General features: G+C 35.1%; 3 protein-coding genes across 4 annotated transcripts in view; 1 reads left to right on the forward strand and 2 right to left on the reverse strand.

Moving 5' to 3' along the window:
- LOC21408604 (alpha-glucosidase) overlaps positions 1–4451 on the reverse strand; it is a 5343-nt gene extending 892 nt beyond the window's left edge. Inside the window, exons 1-5 of the mRNA XM_024166991.1 lie at positions 4089–4451; positions 2336–3027; positions 1493–1723; positions 733–1379; positions 1–234 (exon numbers count right to left, since the gene is read on the reverse strand). The exon at positions 1–234 is cut by the window's left edge and continues 892 nt beyond it. Coding sequence (XP_024022759.1) covers positions 1–234; positions 733–1379; positions 1493–1723; positions 2336–3027; positions 4089–4372 — 2088 coding nt within the window. The 5' untranslated portion in view covers positions 4373–4451. The remainder of the gene's footprint in view (positions 235–732; positions 1380–1492; positions 1724–2335; positions 3028–4088) is intronic.
- Positions 4452–7435: 2984 nt separating this feature from the next.
- Positions 7436–12815, forward strand: LOC21408605 (vacuolar protein sorting-associated protein 2 homolog 2). Of its 2 annotated transcripts, none has more exons than XM_024167033.1 (11): positions 7436–7643; positions 7924–7968; positions 8651–8685; positions 8774–8824; positions 9592–9696; positions 9788–9859; positions 11285–11356; positions 11618–11698; positions 11792–11827; positions 12067–12149; positions 12386–12815. In XM_024167033.1, exons 1-11 carry the CDS (start codon positions 7610–7612, stop codon positions 12444–12446), a joined length of 675 nt encoding a protein of 224 aa, XP_024022801.1. In that variant the 5' UTR covers positions 7436–7609; the 3' UTR covers positions 12447–12815. The 2 variants fall into 2 exon arrangements, with proteins under 2 accessions (XP_024022801.1, XP_024022802.1); XM_024167034.1 differs by lacking the exon at positions 7436–7643 and adding an exon at positions 7793–7801.
- Positions 12816–14467: 1652 nt separating this feature from the next.
- Positions 14468–23202, reverse strand: LOC21408606 (pentatricopeptide repeat-containing protein At3g16010). Its single transcript, XM_024167032.1, has 5 exons — positions 22989–23202; positions 18594–18701; positions 16628–18478; positions 16214–16337; positions 14468–15087 (listed from the first exon to the last, which is right to left on the reverse strand). The coding sequence occupies exons 2-3, from the start codon at positions 18667–18669 to the stop codon at positions 16638–16640; spliced, it is 1917 nt and encodes a 638-aa protein (XP_024022800.1). The 5' UTR covers positions 18670–18701; positions 22989–23202; the 3' UTR covers positions 14468–15087; positions 16214–16337; positions 16628–16637.
- Positions 23203–24334: the final 1132 nt, after the last annotated feature.

The raw sequence follows: 24334 nt of genomic DNA on the forward strand, positions 1-24334 counted from the left end.
CGAATTGATATCGTAGGTTTTGGTGTCCTGAGGGAATGAGAAGAAAATAGGCCTTGCAATAGGCGTCCCCTTTTTATGTGCCTCGTACATTAGTGTGTAGAATAGAGGAAGTAGCCGGTATCGGAGCCCGAGAACCTTCCTGGCTGATGCAGCCACCGAATCCCAGAGATAAAGCTCTTGACGGATTGCTAACTTTTCGGAGTGGTCTCTCGAAAAAGGATAAAAGGCACCTAGCTGCAATGTAACAAATCATTGCCTCAACTTGACGTTGAATGGAAAAAATACACACACACACACACACACCAACTTGACGTTGAATGGAAAAAAAAAATACACACACATATATGTATATATATACACACACACAAAGATACCATGACACACGTAAATATTCAATCTCTAATGGAAAATAAAACATTTCATCAATTTTACTTGACATGTAGAATATGTAAATATCTCAAGACATTCCAAATTTGTACAGCATGCATAAGAACACATGCGAAGTGAACGAGATAAGTAGAAAAATCATCTTAGACAACTTAGAGGATGATCAAAAAATTAAAGAAAGAAGGCTAATTTAATTATGTAGGCTCATTTATATGTGAATGATAATGTGCATGCAAGAATGAGGAAAAACTTTTCTTTTTTCTCCGTAAAAGATACATACATATATATATATATATCAAATTTATATTAATAGTGAAAGAAAATCCCATCCCTCTGAGACTTTACCTGAATCCATCGCCTGCAAAGCTCCTCAGTGGTGTTTTTGGCGAAACCGCAAATATCAGCTCCAACCATTGGAATTCCAAAGAGCCCAGAGTTCAGAGTAGATGAAATGCTGTAAGCCAAATCATCCCATGTCGCAGCATTATCTCCAGTCCAATGAGCAGTGTACTTACCAGAGCCCACAAAAGTTGATCTAGACACTATAAAGGGTCTTTTACCAGTGACCTTGATTAAAGCCGCATTGGTGGCTTTAGATTCAAGTAAGCCATAAAGATTATGTGCATTGTACTCTGTTATGTTTCCGAAGTGCAAACATGTTGCTGGTATGGTCATATTGTTAATCGGTCGCCGGACTGCATTATTGTTGATTTTGTAGGGAGGGTTATCAAGAGTAGAAGAAGGCGTCGGAGGAGAAGTTATGAAATTGGACGCCTCGTTCATATCAATCCAGAGACCATCAAATGGAAGATCATCATGAAACAATTTGATCTCAGTACCCCAGTAATCTTCAGAAACTGGATTTAAGAAATCAGGGAAGTGAACTGGCCCAGGCCAGACCTGCCCCAAGTAGGGAACACCGTCACGTTTTATGAAAATGTCAGCCTTCATCCCTCTTAGGTAGGTCCCATATGACTCATTCACACCAATTCCTGTGGGCAGCATCCAGAATTATCATAACAAAGTAATTGTTAAGGACAATAAAAGTTAAACTTCTATGTTAATAGGGGAAATACTTTGTGCTTGTTAAAGTATCAACACATACCAGCATCTACGAGGAGCACATATTTTTGTCCATTTGCATGAACTTTGTTAACAAAACGCTTCATCTTTTCTAGTGGAAAGTTGACAGGGTCAAGAGTGAAATCTTTAGAGGCATCCATGTGGTCAAGGTCTGTCCAAATAACTTCAAGAGGGATCTGAGCTGCTGCATAACCAGCAACCACGCCGTCGACATCGGCAACATTCTTGTATCCATATCGGCATTGGTGAAACCCTTATGGGAAAAAAAGGGCAAAATAAGAGGGATTATTTTAATAAATCAAGAGGCAAAAGAAACTTTTGATCTTAATACTATATTTATTCTTCTTTAAATTCTAGTAATGTAGTATTGGTTTTGCAATATGATTAACCTGCATTCATTTAATTGAAATTTTGAAGGGTAAATTCTTTCTACCTAGGATCTTAAAAAACACATGCTAAACTCATAAGGCGTGCAACAAAATAGCCTTATACGATCATACTTAAAAAAGATTACTAAACCAGCAAAGCCTTGAAGTAATCTCTCTCTCCAAACTATAAACATGTATAGATCTCCTATAACACCCAAAAGCAAAACAAGAGAATGCAACAAGCGGATAAAGCCATAAGTACTTAGACAAAGGCTTAAATCCTTCCCGAAACACCAGTCCCACATATAACCCATAAATAGATGATGCAACATGACATTTATTCTATGTAATAATGATTTTATAAAAACATAGTTAATAAATTTTATATATTGCAGACCACTGTTATACTTGCACAGAGTAAATACCATATCACACCTCCTACTTCTACATATTAGAGGCTAGAGCACCGGCATCCAAACCGTCTAATGTATACCTACCGAAAGACCAGTAAGGCATCGGAGCAGGCCGGCCAATGAGCTCAGTATACTGCTCCAGCACCAACTCCGGCGTGGGCCCGGCAAAGAAGTACAAGTCAATGATCCCACCAATAATCTTGTAAGTAATCCTGTCCCCACTATAAACCACGTCCATCCCATTACTATTGAGAAGCAAAACTCCATGAGTTGCCCCAGAAGGTGATCTCACATCGACGTAGAAAGGGTGGGACCCATAGAGATTAACATCAGCATTGAAAGTAGCAATGTCAGCATTCCACAGAGTCAGCGTCTGATTAGGTGCCAACCTGAACGACTTCCGCGTCTGCTCGCCGATTCCGTACAGAGAGGACCTTCCCTTGGGGAGAGAAGAAGATAACTGTATGTATTGGTCCTTGAAAACCAAGAAAGTTTCTGGGTTTGTTCTCTGAGGCGTTGTGTCGAACAGTTGGTCGGCATTGGAGCGGCGAGAGACGGTGAAGCCGCACGGGGCGGTGTTGTGCAAGGTGAGGACGAGGTCGGAGTTGGGTATGGAGAAAAGGCGGTTTTCCGACGGTGTGGGTAGGTTTTCCGGTTTGAAAGAGTGGTTTTGTGGTGTTAATGGGGTTTGGCTTGGAATGATGTCTTTGGGAACTTCCCATCTCTGGTGTTTGGCGTCTGTTATTCGGATTCGGAGGCGCTCTGCTGTGTCGTAGCTGCACAAAAAGAAGAGAATGTCGTTTTTAAAACTAATGGTCGTTTAAAATTAAGTTCACCAAATACTCTTGACTAAAAGCAGCTCCGATAAATTTCTTATATGTTATATTTTATGAAAAAATTCTTATTAAGTATAGTATATAAAAAATTTGGTGAGAAATTTAATATTTAATTAGTATTGATTGAAATGTTTATTTTTTTTATGTAATTAATGTAATTTTTGTATTTTTTAATTATTTTTAAAATAAAAGTTTACTTTTATAATTTTTAAAGCTTAAAAATTATAGAAAAAAAATATATTAGCATTTTAAATAGCACTATGTATTAGAATAAAAATGAAAATAACATACTATATCATGTTTTTTAATATTAAATATACAATTAACATTAACATTTATATTAAAATGGTCTAAGCTACAGTTTTTTTCTTTAATAAAATATATGTGTTGTTTATACGTGTTTAACTATGAGCACAACTTTTCAATTAGGACTTACACGTACATACGTATTTATGGGTCTTTATTAAATTTAATATTTGAGAAGAAAATATTAAATTTTAATCAAAATTATATAACAAAATGAAAATGTATGCAAAAGCAAAACTAATAGGATATTAAAAAAAATAAAAGTGTACTAGTTATGCAATTACATAACATAGCATGGTGATGTAAAGTAGAAGTTATGACTCGGTAGTCAACACATTAAAAAAAATACCAAGGAATTTGAATTTATAGTATTATTTAAGGGGACGTTTGGAAGGAGATTCGTGTCATGATTTGAATCATTGTCTGTTTAGTTCATGAATTAGAACCATGAGATTAGAACCATTTTTAATTTATGTGTGTTTTTTGTAAAAGAAAATAACCATGGACCATGATTCGAATCAAAGAACGAATCCTCCAACTAAACAGACTCTAAAACGAAAATAATTTTGAATTATGATTTTGAATTCATGAATCAAACGTCCCTTAAAAGATTGACAGTACCCTTTTGACCTCCATACTTTAAAATACTGAGATCTTTTTTTTTATAAAAAAAAAAAAAAAAAAAAAGGGTTCACCTAGCAGTGAGCCTGAGCTGCTGAATGTCAGGGCCATATGTGGAGGTCTTCTTGATAAGTTGAAGATCAGCAGTCAACGACTTGCCTGAGTTATCACTATGGACAGATTGGAGCCTATAACCATACCCAATATCAACTGGCCCATCGTGTGGTTGTGTTTGAGCTAAGCTTGAAAGGAAAAAATTAGCACATAGTTGAAGAATGGTCAAGAGGTAAAGAAAATGGCTGGTTTTGTTTTGTAAAATAAGCGATGAAGTTGCTCTTCTTTTGGAGCTCTCCATCATCAATGGAGGACTCGTAGGAAGGAAACGAATATAGAGAGAGAGAGAGAACTTAGAAAGAAATTAAGAGGAAAGAAAAAATTTATAGGTATTACATGAATAAAATAGGAAACTAAATAGACGAAATTAAATGCATAAAAAGTAAGAAAAAGTACCCTAAAATCAAACGAGGAAACTAGATAAAATTCAATCTGAATTTATTTGTCCATATCTCCGTCTCAAGTAGATTTAGAGATTTCACTTATCTCTTCTCTACTTTTATCAAATCACCACTCAACACCGTCACTCACTCACTTGGATACTCACTACCCAAGATGCCGACAAAAACGTATTTTTCAGTTCCCCACTCTCCCACTTCAACTATGGACAAAAGACGTTCCGTCTTTTTTGCTATCTTGGGTTGTCTATCGTTGAAATTCAGCCATTTTTGTGTACACATTATACATGTGTATCTAAAGATTTTAGATCTAGTTTATTTCGCGGATTTATATTTAAGTTAAAATATAATTTTTTTAAAAAAATTTTAACTGTAATAGAAAAAGTTAGATGTGATATTTTTTTAAAATTTTTAACTGTAAAAATTTAACACTGAAAACTCAAATCGATGAAATTAACGAGACCTTGAAACTTAAGACATCATTGTTGAATTGAATGGATGCAAAATTAGGAAATTACTATTCGACAAATATCCTAAGGTAAAGGAGAAAAGGTCTGTATTGCCCTTAATTTCTGTAACTACTATTTTCCTTCCATCTCTCCATGTGGGTAAGGAAAAAAAAGAAGTGTATTTTGCACTTTTAAGAAAAAGAAGAAGAAGAGAAGTGTATTTTCTACTCTTTGAAAGTAATAAAATAGAAAAAAAAAAAAAAAGAAATTGATAAGGTAAAAAAAATACTTTATCAATAATGTGTTGTTTTTTACATACGATATTTATTAAGTTCCATTAATTTTGATTATATTTTTTTTTCACTCTTTATGGTTTAAGGTTTTTATATGATTAGACAATCCAAAATTGCATTGCTAGGCTTTTTTTTTTGTTTGTCTTCCCCTAAAACATTATTTTTTTAAGTTTTAGTTTTTTTTAGATTTTATATTCATATGTTCTATACTCTTAACAGTAGCACGATAATTAAAACTTAATACGTGATTACTCCCTACGTGCGTAGCACGTGTTCGTTATTTCTTCATTTTGAACTTTTTTACTCATTTTTTTATTTTTTCGTTATTTCTTCATTTTAGTCCATTTTAATCTTCTTTTTTTTTGTTACTTCCCCTAAAAAACTTTATATATATATTTTTTAAAAATTTTAGTTTCTTTTTAAGATTTTGTATTTATTTGTTCTATACTTTTAATAGTAACGTGATAATTAAAACTTATACACGGTTGTTCTCACATGCCTATCACGTATTCTTCAACTAAAAAATATATATATATATATAAATAAAGCAGACGAAAAAATGACATATACATATTAGTAATTGCCTGTGATTCTGTGAAACTGATGTGTGTATGTATACATATATATATGTCATGAAATAAAAATCCATTTTTGGCATATAATTAACAACTGGTCATATTCATACAATATATAATCCCTTAACTCCTATATTATTGAGGGGGAAAAAAAAAGTAAAAGAAAAGATCAAAGACAAAGCCAAAGAGCATTGGCGTCCTTGAGAAGAGAGACTAGATTGTCGTTGATGTGGCAAGCCATGATTGTCTCCACTCCGCCCAACAACTTCCTGCCAACAAACACCGCTGACACGGCCTTTGCTACCGAAAAAAAAGGGAATAAAATTTATACACACAAATTATTATAATAAAAAATTATAAAAAATAGTCATATATAACTTTTTTTATTACAGTAAAAAATTCTCAAATAAAGTCACATCTCAACTCGAATCAACAAACTAAACGAGCCAAAAAAAAGAAGAGAGAATTTGAAACAATGACTGATAATACAATAGGGATTATACCTTATTGCGGAAGTAACACATTATTAGGATAATTGTGATTTATTTGAAAATGCTCTTGTACTAGAGATGCAATTATGGGCTCGACTGTGTTGATCTAGCACGATTGAACCCATTAATATTGATGAGTTAAATTGGGCCGCGACACGGCATGATTTGTAAAAATTCATGAGTTAGATTGGGCTTGAACTGGGCCGAGTTGGCCCGTTTAAGCTCACAATGGACCAGTGCATTCAATCCCATTTTGACCTAACTTTTAATATTCTACGGCTTAGAGATTCCTTTTTTTTTTTTGCTCTTTTATTTAATATTAAAATTCATGTTTGACATTCCTAACAATTAACTTTGAAAAAAAAAAACCTACACAATTAGAAAACGCCCACAAAAAGTTTGGACTTCTTCTATACGTAATTTACGTTAATTTTTTAATAGATTACCTGTATATTTTTTACTTGTTTTATTCGCTCTTATGCAACATCATTTTTAAAAAATAAAATAAAGTACCCATCAAAAAATGCCCACACAAAACGCTGAACAAAAATTGTATTAATCAAAATAATATACGTTAATTATATATTCTTCAAAAAATTTTAAGGGTGTTATTTATTTCTAATGCATTATCATTTTTAAAATTTTTAAAGTCATATAAATTTTTTTTTTTTTTACTCAATTACAAACAATTTCACAGTTAGAATTGTTTCCGATCTAAATGAGAGTTCTGTTCAAACTTATAATTTTTAGGACTCATCCAAATACTAATTCAGATTATATCTCATGTTTGAATTAAAATTTTAAATTCACAATTAAATGGCAGTACAGACTATTATTTAAACATATATTAATAGTTGCATGAATTTAAATTTTTATAAAAAAAAAATGTATTGTATTAAAAATTTAAATTGTGATTCGAATTAATAAAATAAACAGGACATTAATTTTTCCTTGAAAGAGAAAAAAAAGTGGATAAAAATATTGGAAAAAAATAAATAATTGGGGGAAAATGAGAAAAGAGTATAAAAATAAGAATTCATAACGGCTAGTTAGAAGATTGCCGTTGGTCCGACGTGGCGGCCCTTTTGCTTTGCACGCTCCCCAAAGCCGTTGGCTTTTCGACACTCCACGACACTCTACTGCTCCTCCTCCTCCTCCAAAAGAAAAAAACCCTCAAAACTCACTTCACTCCCAAAGCTGTTATCTCACTTGCATTCCAGTTCTTCATACGACACCAACACCGCAAACGACGACGTTTCCAAGCTCTGCGACGCCATGAACATCTTCAAGAAGAAAACTTCCCCCAAAGGTCCCTTCTTTTCTCTCTCTCTCTGTTTCTAGGGTTTCCTCCGAAAACTGGGGGGGTCTTAGTTTGCACATTTCTCCTCAATCTATGTTTTCTCGATCGAACTTTTCGCTTCCGTTTGGTTCGTGTTTCTTTTTCCTCGAAATGACAATGGCGCTCAAGTGTGTTCATCTTTTCCTGATTCCGTTTCGAAAATTTTAATTTGAATTTTTTTTCTTTGCTCATTCTCGATCACTTTATTTATTTATTTTTAAAATTTTGGTTGTGTGTATGAACTTCACAGAGGCTCTTCGGACCAGCAAGAGAGAAATGGGTGTTGCCACCAGAGGTATTTGGTGCATTCCGACCAATCTTATTAATGTTTCTCCATGATTATCTGTTCTTCAAAACTGGAAATTTTCTGGGAAATCTATGTTCATAGTTTTAACCTTAACAAGATTGATTGTTATTGTGTATGCGTGTATATATATTGCCTTTTTTAAAAAATTACTTCCATGATTAGCTGGAATTATTTAGTGTTCGAAGATGCATCATTTTGTAAAATGACAATCTAAATTGCTAGTCTTTACAAGTCAAGTCACAAAAAAGCGGTAATTGGTCAGTGGTGGTCTTTTTTTTTTTTTTTTTTTTGAGCGTGTAACATTTCAGATTCAGCAGAAATATTATGCCTTGACCATTTCTGGGCTTTTTACTTCTCTTCTTCACTCTGTGGAATTATTTAAATTTTTTATTTTTAGTTGTATGTTATCTCTCTCTTTTTTCCCCCTCTTCATGTAATCTTCCTCTCACAATATGGGCACTACAAAGCTACGCAATATTTTATTAAAAAATTGTCCTATTTGTGCTTTATAATAGAAAGTTAAGTTCTAGAAGAATACTGGTTGAAGGGCCGTACTCAGTTTTTATACTACTACAATAATTGTAGTTATGCTGAATCTCCTCAATTGGATTATCAAAATTGCAAGAACAAAGATGTTGGAATGACCAATCAGCTTCTGTATATTTTGCAGGTATTGAACGTGAGATTGCATCACTTCAGCTCGAGGTATGTGTTGCCTACTATTTTCTATCTAAATTTTCATTTTTGTGAAAACCTCTTTTGATTTTCATCAAGTTCTTCGCCTGCTATTTAGGAGAAAAAATTGGTGGCAGAGATCAAGAAAACAGCTAAAACTGGAAACGAGGTATGTCTGTTTTTCCAAATAATTCTCACTTCTCACCTTAACATGTGAAAACATTAGCTGTAACTGAGCGCCAACATATATTAGCTTACAACCTAGGGCCAATATAGTGTTGTCAATTTATACAAACTAAGAAGCCATGGTAACTTTGGACTGCACTATAACATTACTTTTCCATAAGGATTTTTTTCTTTTCCTTTTTATTTTTTTTTTGCGCTGAAGAGTTCCATATGATATTTCTCTATTGAACATGACAAGCAGTGATTAACAAATTAAAAACTTCAAATGCTATAAGGTACATTTTTGTTCCTCCTTTATGATGAGAACACATATTACCTTAGCATGTTTACACTGTCCATCTAAAACTAATATTGTATAGTTTCAACAAATTTGAGCTTATGCATGATTTAGAGACATATGTAGGTTACTCCTCCACGTTACTTTGCAGGAGGTTACATTGTGTGCTTCGCTGAACGTATATAAATAGTTTATTCATAGATATAAAGAAATGTGTATAAACTTGCTCTGTTTATAAGCTAAGCTGACTCTATTTACAGTATTTTATTGTAAATGTTTCTCGACCTACTCACAAACACATCTAGGAACCAAGTCATCATTTCAATAAACTTTTCTTTGTGATTATTTAGATGGTTATTTTTTTTTCACTAAGCTAATAAGAATACTGGCCTGTTTAAGTATTAAAACTACAGTTTGTCTTATGCCCAGTGTTGTAGAAATGTTTACATATAATTGATACTTGGTAATTCCAGGCTGCCACCAAAATATTAGCTCGTCAACTTGTTCGGCTACGTCAACAAATAACTAACTTGCAGGGGAGTCGTGCCCAAATAAGAGGTGTGACAACTCATACGCAGGTGATTTCTTTTGCTTGAATAATAAAGCATAAAGTTCTGAAAATTCATGGTCTTTCATCTTCCTAACCATCTCTTATTTGTCATTTCACAGGCATTATATGCCAGCACATCAATTTCTACAGGGATGAAAGGTGCAACTAAAGCAATGGTTGCAATGAACAAGGTATGTATTTCAAGGTCCTTGCATTGTTGGTTAGGCATTACCACTTGTGTGCCAACTGTCACATGGCAGAAAGTGAAATTATTAGGCCCCACACTGGTATGTGGCAGTTTTGATACACCGACACATGTGGTGATTGCATTATCAACGGTGATTAATAGCATCCTTGTGGTGATTGCGTCCTTACTGTAAGAGCAATGCCATTCGTCATTGTTGGTGATGCAATACTACATGTGTGCCAGTACGAAACATCACATGGTAGAAAGTAAAATTATTAGGCCCCACTGCTATGTGACAGTTTTGATACACTGACACATGTGGTGATTGCATTATCAACGGTGATTAATAGCATCCTTGTGGTGATTGCGTCCTTACTGTAAGAGCAATGCCATTCGTCATTGTTGGTGATGCAATACTACATGTGTGCCAGTACGAAACATCACATGGTAGAAAGTAAAATTATTAGGCCCCACTGCTATGTGATAGTTTTGATACACTGACACATATGTGGTGATTGCATCACCAACGGTGATAAATAGCATTTTTCTTACAAGAATATTAGCAACTCATATCCTTTCTCCATGGAATTATAATGAATGGAAGTTGTTTGTTACCTGAGGAGCCTTCTAGTGTAGCTCTGATGGTGCGGAGACGATAAAAATAATGCATGGAAGTTTTTGTAATCAATTTTTAATATAATTTAAATAATTCATCTACCCTATTCAGCATGGATGATTGCAGCCTGCTGTCTCTGAGTTCCATTTTATTTTATTTTATTTTACTTTACTTATTATTATTCTTTTTTTTTATCCTACATTGTGAATGTTCTAAAAAATACACCTCCAAATTTCAAATTCACATCAAATTTGAGTCTTTTCTAGGTTAACAACTGATTTTAACCTCTCAATTGACAGATTTGCTCTTTGTAGCTTATAGATAAACTTGTAATTAAACACTAATTCACAAATGACCCTTTAGAGTTAGCTTGAATATGCTAACTCTATGTTTTCTCTTGCTTTGTTTCTTTAAACATTATGTCTTATTCATTCTTTAGTTGACATTTCTTAGGTCAAAATCAACTATTGACCCTTAGTTGACATGAATCTAAAATTCGAAGTTATAATCATGAGAACATCCAAAATGTAGGGTTATTTTTTTGATAAACTCATAATGGAAGGTATATAATAGAAAATAACAATCATCTTCTCTCTCTCTCTCAAAGGTGAGTTCCTGTACTACAAGTTTTCTACGCTTTGTTAGGTATATAATAGAAAATAACAATCATCTTCTCTCTCTCTCAAAGGCTTCTGAGTTCCTTTACTGCAAGTTTTCTACGCTTTGTTAGCTTCTAGTGCATATCGTAAAGATTAAAACATGACTCTAACCAAAGTTTTTTTTTCGCCCTTTTTTTTGGCATGTGGGTATCAGCAAATGGCACCGACAAAACAAGTTAAAGTGATAAGAGAATTCCAGAAGCAGTCTGCACAATTGGACATGACGGTAATACCCATGCTTCCATACTAAAATTTTTTATTCATTTTTAATTAATGCTTTTGTCTTTCGATAATTAATGACGATGTTTCTAGTATGGAAACAAATTTATATACTCTAGATGAGATTGTGTTTGTGATAGTTATGATGATACTGTGTTTCCCCTTTTCGACAATTAAAAATTTTGCAGTATACACAAACAAATTTTGCATAGAATTGATTGGTCCTACATCAAACATTCATTTAGAAGTTGTGCATTTCTCTATGCAGATTGAAATGATGTCAGACGCTATTGACGAGACCTTAGACAAAGATGAGGCAGAAGAGGAAACAGATGAGCTAACTAACCAGGTAAAGTACTGAAAGCCTGATTGTTTTCGTTTTTGTTTTTGTCTGTGGGTTGATTTAATGCCTTGGAATTTTACACTCGCCTTTTTTTGGCAGGTGCTAGATGAGATTGGCGTTGACATTGCATCTCAGGTTGGCTTTTCTGAGATTTATCACCTGAAATGAAATCATTTATTCTTTGTTTATTCGTCAAAATAAATAATATATAAAAAAAAAAGACAAGATAAGATGGAAAAGGAAAAATTCTCATTCTGTAACTGTTGAAGAATATAACATGAAAAATAAAAGGCATGGATGAAATTTAGTAGTCATGTATATGTGTTTTCTCACTGTAAGATAACTCTGTGATTCTGATCCTTGTTCTTTAACAGTTATCTTCAGCTCCAAAAGGCAGGATTGCATCCAGAAACGCTGAAAATGCGCCATCCAAGAATGCCGCAAACACCGTTACCAGGTATGTCATATGTGCACTTGCAAAACATTACCCTCTTTATGTCAAGACTATGTTCACATTTTTTGGTTTATTTTTTTTTCCATTTTTTTTTCTGTTCAACGTAGAATTTCCTGATGATAGTCGCACTGGAGTGGCAAACGGCCGCTTTTCCTTGTTGATCTGAAATCACATTTGACCATATATATATGTTCATTGGTCTCTTATATTAGCTCTAACAATTTGTGTGTATTTTGCAGCTCTGAATCGCCAGATGTAGAGGAACTGGAGAAAAGGTTGGCCTCTCTCCGACGTATATAAATCCAAGAATCATAGATACCCGTGGTCATGGCGGTTATAACTTAATATAGTTATATTTCTTGTACATTTTGTTATATCATAAAGAGTAGAGACAATTATAAAATGGTGCAAATTGTGTGATCCAGGATTCTTTGTACTTCTTTTCCGCTCGTCCGAGTCAAAAAGAAAGAAAGATATCAGTTACTATTACTCGAAAACTTTTTAAAATCTCTTGCTGTTTCTTTACCCCCCTTACCTGGTATTTTACTAATACCATAACTGAACTTGCTACCGAACGTATCTCGCTGTTGGTGGCCATGTAAACAAACCCGTGCACGATGTATTACCAATGGCCATCCATCGGTTTCTGGGATGGGGGTTACATTTTACTTGCCATCAAGCATATCATGGAGCTTATATAAATTTGGGTTTTTACGTCTTATTTTTTATTAATATCATTTGTCTTATTTTTTATTAATATCATTTTTAATCAAATAACAGTATTAGTAAAAAAAGTATTAATAAAAAATAAGAAGAAAGAGAAAAATAAGTCAAGACTTGAGATGAGTTAAAATTAATAGGTCAATAGTTTATATAAGTTAATAAAATAGGCTAAATTATTATTTTTGTCCATAACGTCTGGTTATGAACCATAACTTGACAAGTTATTGTTCATAATTCACGGTTTTTATCCATAACTTGTCTGGCTATGAACCATAACTTGATAAGTTTGTCTATGACTTATCTGGTTATGAACCATAACTTGACAAGTTATGGCCTATTAATTTCTATAACTAAGAATTGGCCTATATACTTTCGTAAGTTTTTCATATTGGCATATTTCTTACTATTTCCGTAAAAAATAATAGGATAAAATTCATACTCATACACTTTAAGAGAATGTTTAGTAGGAGGGAGAAGGATAGAGGGGTGGAGGGAGGTCCGAATCTTCACATGGGCCCACTGTTTTGCATCCTTCTTTTAATAGAAGTATCCATACAATCTACGCATTAAAGATTGAAAGAGACTATTTTATCCTTAAAAAGTTTAGTATGAAATTGGTAAAAAAAAAAAAAAAAAGACAACAAAATAATTAAAGAAACATTTATTCATCAATCATTTTAACCCTCTCCCCCACACGCTCTTCCCCTACCAAACAACAATCTTCATCCCTCCAACTCTCTCCATCCCTCTTACCAAACGGAGCCTAAAGGTAAGTTCACTAATTTTCTCAATGTTGTCTTTATCATTCTAGTGATCCAACTTAGATGTCTTTACACTAAAAATGCACTTTATAATGAAGGTTTTATTTTTTTCACAACTCAAGTTTTATTACTACAGTGTTTTCTATTCACAACTCAAGTTCTATTCAAATTAAACTTTTTTCCTACAATGTTTTTTTCTTGCATACACAACTCAAGTTCTCAACTGGAGTTGTGAAACAAACATAGTTTAATTTGATGCACAATCAATTTATTAGAATGGCCAGCCATTCATGAGAGGTTCATAAAAATTTGAAACTTGTGTTGTTTGGTCCCATCCAATCTACATAGTAAACTAACACCAAGAAACCACATATCCAGGCTGGAAAAGATGAAGATCGAATACCTGTTGAAAGCTTTGACAAAAACTAGGAACTACTAATGTGGTGGACAAAGTTATCTTGTACATAAGTTTTTCCTATGAGAATCTTGTACATATGTTTGACAAGAAAATGTTGCAATTTTGCCGTGCACAGTAATGAATCAATATTTGATTACACTAGTTTGAAATTTTTTTCTTCTGCTGCGGAGAATGATATGAGCATCATTGATTTCAGATTTTCGTTTGGTTTGTGAAACTTAAAATTAAAAAATGTAACTCTTTGATAAGTATACTTCAATGTTTAATTTTGATCTTACGGACGTTAAAAGTATGGACGTCTCTCTCATATGATATAAATTAGTCCAATTCTGTTGTTTTGTAGAATTTGCAAACTGAAAAGGTACACAACCACGAAAATAATAATAACAACAACAACAACAGAATTTCTCTAGTGTTGCTGTACTTTTGAGAACACCGGTGTTTCTTGTTTAGCAGCTATCGGATCTGTATTACTTTTTTAATTTAATTTGACTTTTGATCAGATTTAATGATCCGACGACTGAAAAACAGAAAATAACAGAGAAAGTCCATAATAATAATGATAAGGGTAATAATTTTGGCCTGGCAGATCCTAGGCCTGGAGATTTCAAACTCATGGCTGAGGCCAAGGCTGCTGCGAGAAATAATCCACAAGGACATGGAATTCAAAATTTTGTGCCCTTTTAACAATTGGTGATAGATCTTTCTCCCCAATTTCCCCTTTCATGAGAGAGGCAACACCGCCAAGGTTTCCTCGGCCGGATGGAGACTGGTGCTCCAAAACAGGAAGGATCTTACAAATGTCTTCAAATTCTACGGAGCCAAACGATGTGATGATGATCAATTATGATTGGTGTAGTCATTCACGGTAGATAAAAAGTATGTAGCCAGAGCTGCTCTGTTTACCCATGCATACTTCTGTGGCCAACGTCGAATGGTGGCTTGGTATTTGGCTCTCAGTCTTGTAAACTTGAGCAATTTCCAGCACAAGTGGTTCGTCCGGGTTGAGGCCTGTCGACAGAGTATTGGACAACTGCACCTGAAATACAAAAAGCCCATATTACATACCTGCCCCAAAAGTCTGTTCCCTACAGTTATTAATTGTAACAAGTATGTTATCACCTAAAAAAAATTGCTAATTTAACATGTTAAAACTTCTGAAACCAAGTAACCATCTTAGCTGTTCTTAGGAGTAGGACCATTAAACCGTTAAGAATTAGCAGTCTATTTTTACATCTAGCATAAATATTTGAAGATTGTAAAAAGGGAGGCATAATACAATCCCTTTCTAATATTTTCATCGCATATGCCTCCACTGCAATTGATATTTAGACACCACTCCAGCCGAAATGCAACCGAAAAATATAAATTTGCCAGCCCTAACAAAACTGCAAACAACCAAGGAACACTGAATATATGGCGAATTACATCCACAACAGTCAAGAAACGCTAATATTTGACATATCTACATGGCTTATATATGACAACATACACAAAAATTTGCAAGATTCTCTTTTTGTCATCTCTTTTGATTAGGACCAAGTTGTTCAACGTCTTCTTCATATATTCTATGTGAAGATAACATCTTAAATTCTATGTGAAGATAACATCTTAAGAAATCAACCATGTCACATAGTTCAAGAAAGAATTCTAACAAGAGATGAAGATGGCAAAAAAACAGTACTGTATTATTGTTACTACCAAACTTAAGTATTAATGCAGTTATGTGATTTTACAACAACTGCATAAACAGCCACAAAAATCTTCATTGGGCAATAAGCTAGATACAGACCGGCTTCCACAGTTACCAACCAAAAGTACCTTCCTATAGTAATGTGTTTCCATCTTCAAAGGACTCCTCTTGGTGGTCAGCAGGCTTTACAAAGTCATGCAATAACAGCTTAAACAAATGTCATGGCACAATTGTTGAGAGACGAGACAAATTGAACTATTATCCAAGTGGCTAAAAGATTAACCAAGTAAACATACAAGGATTCAAAAATTGTTCCCTAGCAACAACATCGAAACACAAAATATAAGCGCAAGTTAAAACCAACGCTACAATCACGAGACCAGTCCTTCAATCATAAAACTTTTGGAAAGTATATCAGAACAACACAACTATAGGTGATTAACAAACATAAAATATAGAGAGGAAAAGAAACCTATAGGAGCTTGAAAGGATTGATCTGATGGAAAATCAAAGGGAATAATATGCCTCTTGTAGATTGGATATCAGTACGCCCGTACTTGTTAACTGCCAGGGCAACATGTCCTCGGCCCCAGGAGCTACAATAGGTAACCAAAACACGCATCAACATCCTTAAGTAAATGCGTATCAATCATTTAACCAGCTGAAATTTGGTGAATCAGCAAACAATTTAGATACTACTACAACTTAAACCATATTGCAAATTACTGAATTCTTTTTTTTTTTTTTTCAACTTCAACTTAAAAGCCCCACAGAATAATCTAGCAAAACACTCGAGCCACTAGTCAAAGTCAAAAGATTATTGCTATTCTAGATGAGCCTCGAGAATGATGTGCAAAAGTAAAACAATATGAAGGTTACATCATACCAGGTCATTTTCACATAGTGGGGAGATTACAAACTTCATCAACCTTTCCAACAGCCTCGAGTATGGATGAGTAAGTGATATGATCATATGCAAAACCATTTGCATCCATCTCCTTCATAAGCCTCACAGCATCTTCAAACATACCAGCTCGACTGAGACAACCAAGAACAGTGTTGTAAGAGACTGCATCTGGTTTGATCTTAGAATGCTTCATCCTTGTAAACATTTGCATAGCCCGGTTCAGATTCCTTATCCTAGCATAGCCATTTAAAATAATGTTGTGGGAGTTTAAGTCAGGAACGCAACCATTTTCTTCCATGGTTTTAAGCAATGAATGAGATTCATCAACCATGCCAGCCCTCACCAGCCCTGACATGAGTGCATTATATGCATAAACATCAGGATTACAACCAAGTTTTCTCATCTCATTGAACAGATCCACGGCTTCATTAATACGCCCACATTTTCCAAAATGTTTAATCATCACCGCATACACCCGAGCACTTGAACATCCACAGTTCTCTTTCAACTCTCGAAACAACTCATTTGCAGCTTCACACCGATTTGCTTTTCCAAGACTGTTGATCAGGCTGCAATATGCAGATGCACAAGGAGGAAGACCTTTTTCGTCCATTTCTTCAAGAAGCAACAAAGCTTGCTCAACCCTATTTCTTTTACAGAAGCCGTCAATAAGAATTGAGTAGGTATACGAGCTAGGAGCGACATCATTTGCTTTCATCTTCTCAAACCATGAAGAAGCCTCAGAAGTCCGAGCTTTGGATTCAAATAATCCTTTAAGGATAGAGTTATATGTCACCACATTAGGCATACACCAAAGAGACTCCATCTCCCCAAAAATCCTAAGAGCATCTTCTACACGACCTGCCTTGCAAAACATGTTAATCAAATTGTTTATGAGGACCACATCGGGCTTGCAGCCTTCCTTCAGGAGATTCCTATATATGGTATAGGCATCTTCAATCTTCCCAGCTTTACCAAGCCCCTTTATCAATTCTGTGTAAGTGAAGACGGTCAGGGGGCATCCCGTCTCCTTCATCTCCCTGACAAGGCCCAAAGATTTTTCAACATTACCCATTTTGAAATATATTTCCAATAAGTTAGTATAGATCTTTGCAGTCGGCTGCATGCCATTCTCCTTCATCTCATTAAATAACCGGATGGCAAAATCATGACGATCCAATTTCTTAAATGCTAATATAATTGCGCTGTAGGTAGAAGTGTCTGGAAAACAGTTTCCCTCATTACACAGCTCATTATAAAGTTCATGGACTTTTTCATGATGACCTTCTTGCATCAACATCAAGATCATCGAGTTGTATGTACTTATTGTCGGCTTGCACTTGCGGCCTTTTACCTGGTAAAAGATAGATACGGCCTTGTTCACCATCTTAGCCTTTCCCAAGATGTTTATGACTTCAGATAACTGAGCAGGATCAATAATAGATACAGCCCAAACCATCTCCTGAATAGTCTTCCACATTTCACCAAACAACCGTGCCCCAAACAAGCAGTGAATTAAAGCCAAGTAATTTGTCGAATCGTGCTGAAAATTCCTTCTTTTGGAAGCCCATTTGAAAAACTGAATCTTAACGTTGACCTCAACATCTATCTTTAAAACCTCATGAACCAATCTGTGATCCACTCTCAGCTTAAGTACTTCTAATGCCTTCTCAGCGTCGGGTCCCCACTTGAAAATTTTCAAGATCCTTACGAACCTTTCATCCAATGTCCGAACTGACGGATCCTTTCTTGACAACTTTTTGTTAATAGGTAAGTCTCGCATCGCCTCACTCGGACTACGCAAGCTGAACATTTGAACTATTTCATTTTCTGCTTCATAGTAACAACACTAAATTAAAGTTTGCACGTAGCAAAATATTAGACCAACAAAGAGAAATGCCCAATGGTAGGAATTCAACACAAGTGTATAAGCAATCTCATTTACCTGTTTGTTTAAGCCTCTCACAGAGATGGGGCAAAGTTGAGATTGATCTTTTCAAAGAAGATGGACCCACAAACATCTTTTTCTGGGTAATCCACGAATTTGTTAAATCTGACAAGCAAGAATTCTCTTTTTTATTAAAATCAAATGTGATTGCATTGACCCAAAAAAAAAAACTTTACAGCGTATGAATACATCATATAGACTGTGTGAGTATTTGTTTGAAAAATATAAAATTTTAAAATTCGCAATACAAGTCACAACTGACATCTTAAATCTTTTTGTTTGAGTAAAAACACCTAAGTATATTCAAATGTATGATAGTTATTCCAAAGAAAGCATTAAAAGGCCCGTTTAAAAAAGTATACTCAAACCATGATTCTTGATTTTCATGTTTGAGGAAAACACTCTAGCAAAATCAATGATTTGATTAAAACACTCTAGCAAAATCAATAATTTGATTTTGAGAATAAGAAACAAACGGACCTAAGAAACTGATATAAGTTATATATTTATATAAGATATATAATATTATATATATTACTTGAGAAGACTACTGGCGCAACGGTAGGCAAGGGGCGGCAGAGTTGGTGTGGGGCAGTAGGAAAGGAGAGAGAGATTGAGAAAGTGTTTAAACTACAGACTAACGCAATAGGACTAAAAAGAGAAAATTGAAAAAGTAGCGGAGGAGGCGGTCCTAACGAGTCTGATTCAAAGGCGGAGATAACGCTAGAGGAGGGGTTTCAGCGAGTGACAGCGGGTCTTGCCGGAGTTACGGCAGCACTCCGATGGCTAATCTACCTGCTTCGACGAAAAGAGGACAGTCATGTGGGCTGAGGAGCGATGAGAGAAGTAGCGGTGAATGTGATATTCAAAAAACTAAAAAAATGATTTAAATAAAAGTAAAAAATGATTAGAGAAAAGAACAACGGTGATGCATGAAAAGGGAATGTGCCCTACGTAAGGTTAAATCCAACAGTTGACATTAAATTTTCTTGAGGTGCACGTGGTCTCCCTTATAACGAACTTTAACTCAAATATAATAAAAAAATTTACAAAACAACCATATCTCGTCGCCAGTACACACGTTGCTATCTCCACCACGCGCCCGCTTCCTCCTTCGACACCGTCATGACCATCGTACTCATCGGTGGCCGATCTCCAAAACCCCTGCACTCCCACCCATCAACTCTATCGTTTCTTTCGCCAATCGTCACCCAAACCTCCGCTACTCAACCAACGAAGCTCATGTTGTGGGTACATTCGCCGCCCCACCACTACTTCAGAATTTGTGGCTACTGGTTGGGGTAGCTTCCTTGTCACCTTCTGAGTCGAACCAGACCAGAAAAATTAGATGGGTGGTTGAGATTAAAAAAAAATTAAGATCAATGGCTGAGATTAGCCCAGAATTTTTATTATTTTATTTAATAATTAAGGTATATAAAATACCAATTTTACCTCTTTATAACCCCGCATGTAACTTGCACATGTGAAAATCTGTTAGTTTTTAAGAGAAGGTTATCAAATGAAGTTAAATGTAACAATTTTATAGCTTGAGAGGGTTGATTGTCAAAATTAAAAGTTTAGGGATAATTTGCTAAATCACGAGAAGTTAAGGGGCAAATGTGCTAAATCATTTTTTAGTAAGAATCAAAAGAGACACGACAGGCGAAATAAGCACATCAGCATATAGATGACGACACACTAAAGACTAGAAGAAGATATATCCGCAGTTTTACATAGAAATCATAACAGAGGATTAAACCAAAAAAATAGAGAAAAAAAAAAACCTGATTTCCTTGGTTTTGACCGAACTCTGTGTTCGTTTCGTACGACTTTTTTCACCGCGGAAGGATCTCCTAAGGTACCGATACTGAAAATTATACGAATTCCCCAATCCTAAAATTGGTCTCAAATTGTAATTTAATTAATATTCGGATCTCCACTGAGATTCTTGGGAAGCTTTCAGGTATGATGTTCGGGTTGGGTTGGATTGGGATGGGTAGTCGGGTTCAAAGTTCATCGTCAAATAGAAATAATACTGAGCAAGCCATCATCAAAGAGAGAGCAATCAAAGTTCAATCCAACATCAAACATAAAGCAATGTAGTCCAACTTAGCAGAAAGAAAAATTAAGTCCAAACAAACAAGGAGATGAAGTCCAAACAAACACATTCACATAACATTTTAAGACAAAAATTAAAAGTATAAAACAATAAATAGATTCCAACAAGCATTCAATCAACATGATCAAGCACCCCTACCATTTACGACATCATCTTATCTTATTCAAGTAAAAAAAAAAAAAAAAAAACACTAATATGCCAGGGTGTTCTAAAGAAATTTTCAACAACAGAAACTGTGACCAAACTTAGAGGTTTTACAAGAAAAGAATTCTTATCACTGATTATATTACTGCTAAGATCCGAGCAGTAAGCTCACACCAATTATGCAAAACTCTTTTAACAAGTATCAATCATAACCACATCCTGAATAGGATTAGTATAAGACAAAGAATAGACAAAACCACCCGTGAAGGAGTTATGCAATTTAACACAACAAAAGACCAGAATTGCAACTTATTTAATAAGAAATGTAAGTAATCTATTTTAGTTACAGAATAAATGTACCAAAACTAAAATGCACCTAAGTCTGAGAAAGAAAAAAAAACAGTATCCACACGCACCAAATTTTCAGTTACAAGTAAAACCCTAATTCCTCTGATTTACTCTTGAATGAGCAAGCATGAACAACACATAGCAATAACAACCTTTTAATGTCTCAGCAAAAAATTATACGATTTTTTAAGTGAATAAATAAATAAAAAGGAATGTGAAAAAGAAAATTTACCCTAAAAGTATTCTAAGCGCAAATTCTTCCCTCGGCCACACTTTCTCATTACGTCTACCAATCCATCCAAAACCCATAACCCATAAAATTCTCTTCCGGATAATAGCATTCCTGGTAAACCATCACTATCCCAAAAGCAAGCTACAGGTTACCCCCCCCATGAGTAACCAAAATCTTTATACAAAATGATTTCCAAAGCAAAGAAAGTTGTAGTGATGGAATTGAGCCATGGTTCATTCACCATTTACTTAGCAAATCACAATTGAATCCGACATAAAAGCAAAGGCCCTATTTTTTTTTTTTTTTTTTTTCAGGTTGAGGTACACGGTCCCTGAGCAAAGAAAGCAAATGAGGTTGTTCACATCAAATGAACAAACTTCATGTCCTAATACTCTCTGCACTTTTAACTCTTTCACCACCCAAACTTCATCTGTGCTTGCTACATGTGAAAATGACAAACCATTCAACTATGCCCACCAAGCAGAAAAACAGGACTTGGGGTGGTGGGAAAAAGCTAACATGTCAAACAATTTCACTTAAAAATGAGTTTGAAAATGAAAAAAAAAAAAAAAAAAGAATCGAGCCTGACCTTGCCGGAATCAACCGCGACCGTCTCCTCCAATCGCACGCTGGTGAAATTTGACCTGACGCCGGCGAGAACCTCTTCGTTTCGGTCAGAAATTGAGGCGCCAGGTGAAGCTAGCACCGGCTCTAAAGGAAATCGGAATCCGAGGAGGAGATTGAAAAGAAAAGGAAGAAGACGCCGAGATTAAGGAAGAAAGGAAGGAAGAGAAAAGGGATTTCGAAGACGCGTAGCAGAGATTCAAGGATTTCGAAGATTGAAAGGAAAAGGAAGAAGACGCTGCAGAAATTTTGTGGAGAAAGTATGCGGTTTCGATGGAGTAGTAGTCGAGAGACTCATGGGGGCTACGGTATCTCGGGACATTTTGGAGAAAAAAGAAACGAGCCTTTCCATTGCCCCCCACCTGAATGAGGATTCACTCAAATTGAGTGAGTGGGCTTTCAGTAGGAAAGTCCTTTCCAACCAAAAAAATGGACCAAATGATGGAATTGGATAGAATAGCTTTTCCTTTCCATTCCATTACTTCCAGCCAAACACACCCTAATATGCTAGGGTGTTCTAAAGAAATTTTCAACAACAGAAACTGTGACCAAACTTAGAGATTTTAAATGAATTTTCCCCCTCCAAAACCGGAATTTAACAAGGAGATGACGAAGAAAATTTAGAATATCGAAAATAGAACAGAAACCCCAAGGTTGCAGACCTATATTGTACCTTGAATCTGGTTTCTCAGTTGTATTTCAAGAAAGTCTTCAAGCTTTCCCTTAAGCTTGTTGAGTTCTAGTGAAGAAATTAATACGAGGATTTCTTTTTCGATTCTAAAGGATTGAGTTTCTCTAGCAAAAGGAAGAGGCTAATTCTGTGCAAACAACGAGGGGAAGAAGGGAACAAAGAAACCACATCATCTTCTCAAAAACCACAAAATCCAAACTTCAAAAAAACAAAAAAAGAAAAAAAAAAACCAACCGTGGAGGAGCTGGGCTTGCAGATGGCTTCCGGTGGTCGGGGGAGAGGGATGAGCTTTCGCGACGGTGAAAATGTAAGTGAGGGGTGAAGGGCTAATGCTGAGACTTGAGATTGATTTGGAAGGAACTTGATTACTGTCACTGATTTGGGAGGAAGCCGCCGGAGAAGAGATTTGGGAGTGAGGGTCTCGGACGGAAGGCGCTATGATTTTTAATTTGATATGAGATATAATTTTACGTGAGTATTTTTCATTATAATTATAAAAAATTATGTATGATTATTTTTAAAAATTTTTTATTATAATACGAATTATAAACTCGAATTGTGAAGTAAACAGCGCCTGAAAAAATGATTAAAGGCCTAAAGGCTAAAGTAAACAATGAGAGTTGGGTTATGCAGGCCGCAATAAGCTTAATCTACAAACCGCCTTAAAATTGTTGGCTTGGTATTTTATAGGCCAAAATTTTAAAAACAAAGGGGAGGGTGGATCTTTTTGGGTTCGGTTGGGTTGAATTTGTGAGTTATTCGGGTTTATGTACGGTCCTAGTGTCTCTTTTGATTTTTACTAAAAATGGTTTAGCACATTTACCCCTTAACTTCTTGTAATTTAACAAATTACTCACAAATTTTTAATTTTGACAATTAACCCTCTAAGGTTATAAAATCATTAATATTTAATTGACGTTTGGTTGGAGGATTCAAACCATGTGATTCGAACCATTTTCGATTTACATGAATTTTTTGTGAGAGAAAATACTGTAGCGAACCATGAATCATGATTCGAATCAGGGAACGAATCCCTCTACCAAACATCCATGTGCAAGTTACATGTGAGGTTATAAAGAGGTAAAATCGGTATTTCCTATACCTAAATTACTAAATAAAATTATAAAAACCTTAGACTAAACTAAGCCATTGATCTTAAAAAAATTTTAATCTCAACCACCCATCTAATTTTTCTGGTCTGGTTCTCAGAAGGTGACAAGAAACCTACCCTAACTAGTAGCCACAAATTCTGAAGCGATGGTGGGGCCGTGAATGTACCCATAACATGAGCTTCGTTGGTTGGGTAGCGGAGGTTTGGGTGACGATTGGCGAAAGAAAATGATAGAGTTGATGGGTGGGAGTGCACGACTTTTGGAGATCGGCCACCGATGAGTATGATGGTCATGACAGTGTCGAAGGAGGAAGCGGGCGCATGGTGGAGGTAGCAACACGTGTACTGGCGACGATATATGGTTGTTTTGTAAATATTTTTATTAAATTTGAGTTAAAGTTCATTATAAGAGAGACCACATGCACCTCAATAAGATTTAATGTCAACCGTTGGATTTAACCCTAAGTAG

This window comes from Morus notabilis, unplaced genomic scaffold (genome assembly GCF_000414095.1).
Source record: "Morus notabilis unplaced genomic scaffold, ASM41409v2 Scaffold276, whole genome shotgun sequence".
Lineage (NCBI taxonomy): Eukaryota > Viridiplantae > Streptophyta > Magnoliopsida > Rosales > Moraceae > Morus > Morus notabilis.

Bases quoted from the DNA above. Each gene is read 5' to 3' on its own strand.
- LOC21408605 (XM_024167033.1), top strand. From the start codon at position 7,610: ATGAACATCTTCAAGAAGAAAACTTCCCCCAAAG. The intron at 8,825-9,591 runs GTATGTCTGTTT...TGGTAATTCCAG, and splicing joins CAGCTAAAACTGGAAACGAG to GCTGCCACCAAAATATTAGC. The intron at 11,828-12,066 runs GTTGGCTTTTCT...GTTCTTTAACAG, and splicing joins GCGTTGACATTGCATCTCAG to TTATCTTCAGCTCCAAAAGG.
- LOC21408606 (XM_024167032.1), bottom strand. From the start codon at position 18,669: ATGTTTGTGGGTCCATCTTCTTTGAAAAGATCAATCTCAACTTTGCCC. The intron at 18,479-18,593 runs GTAAATGAGATT...ACTATGAAGCAG, and splicing joins TGAGAGGCTTAAACAAACAG to AAAATGAAATAGTTCAAATG.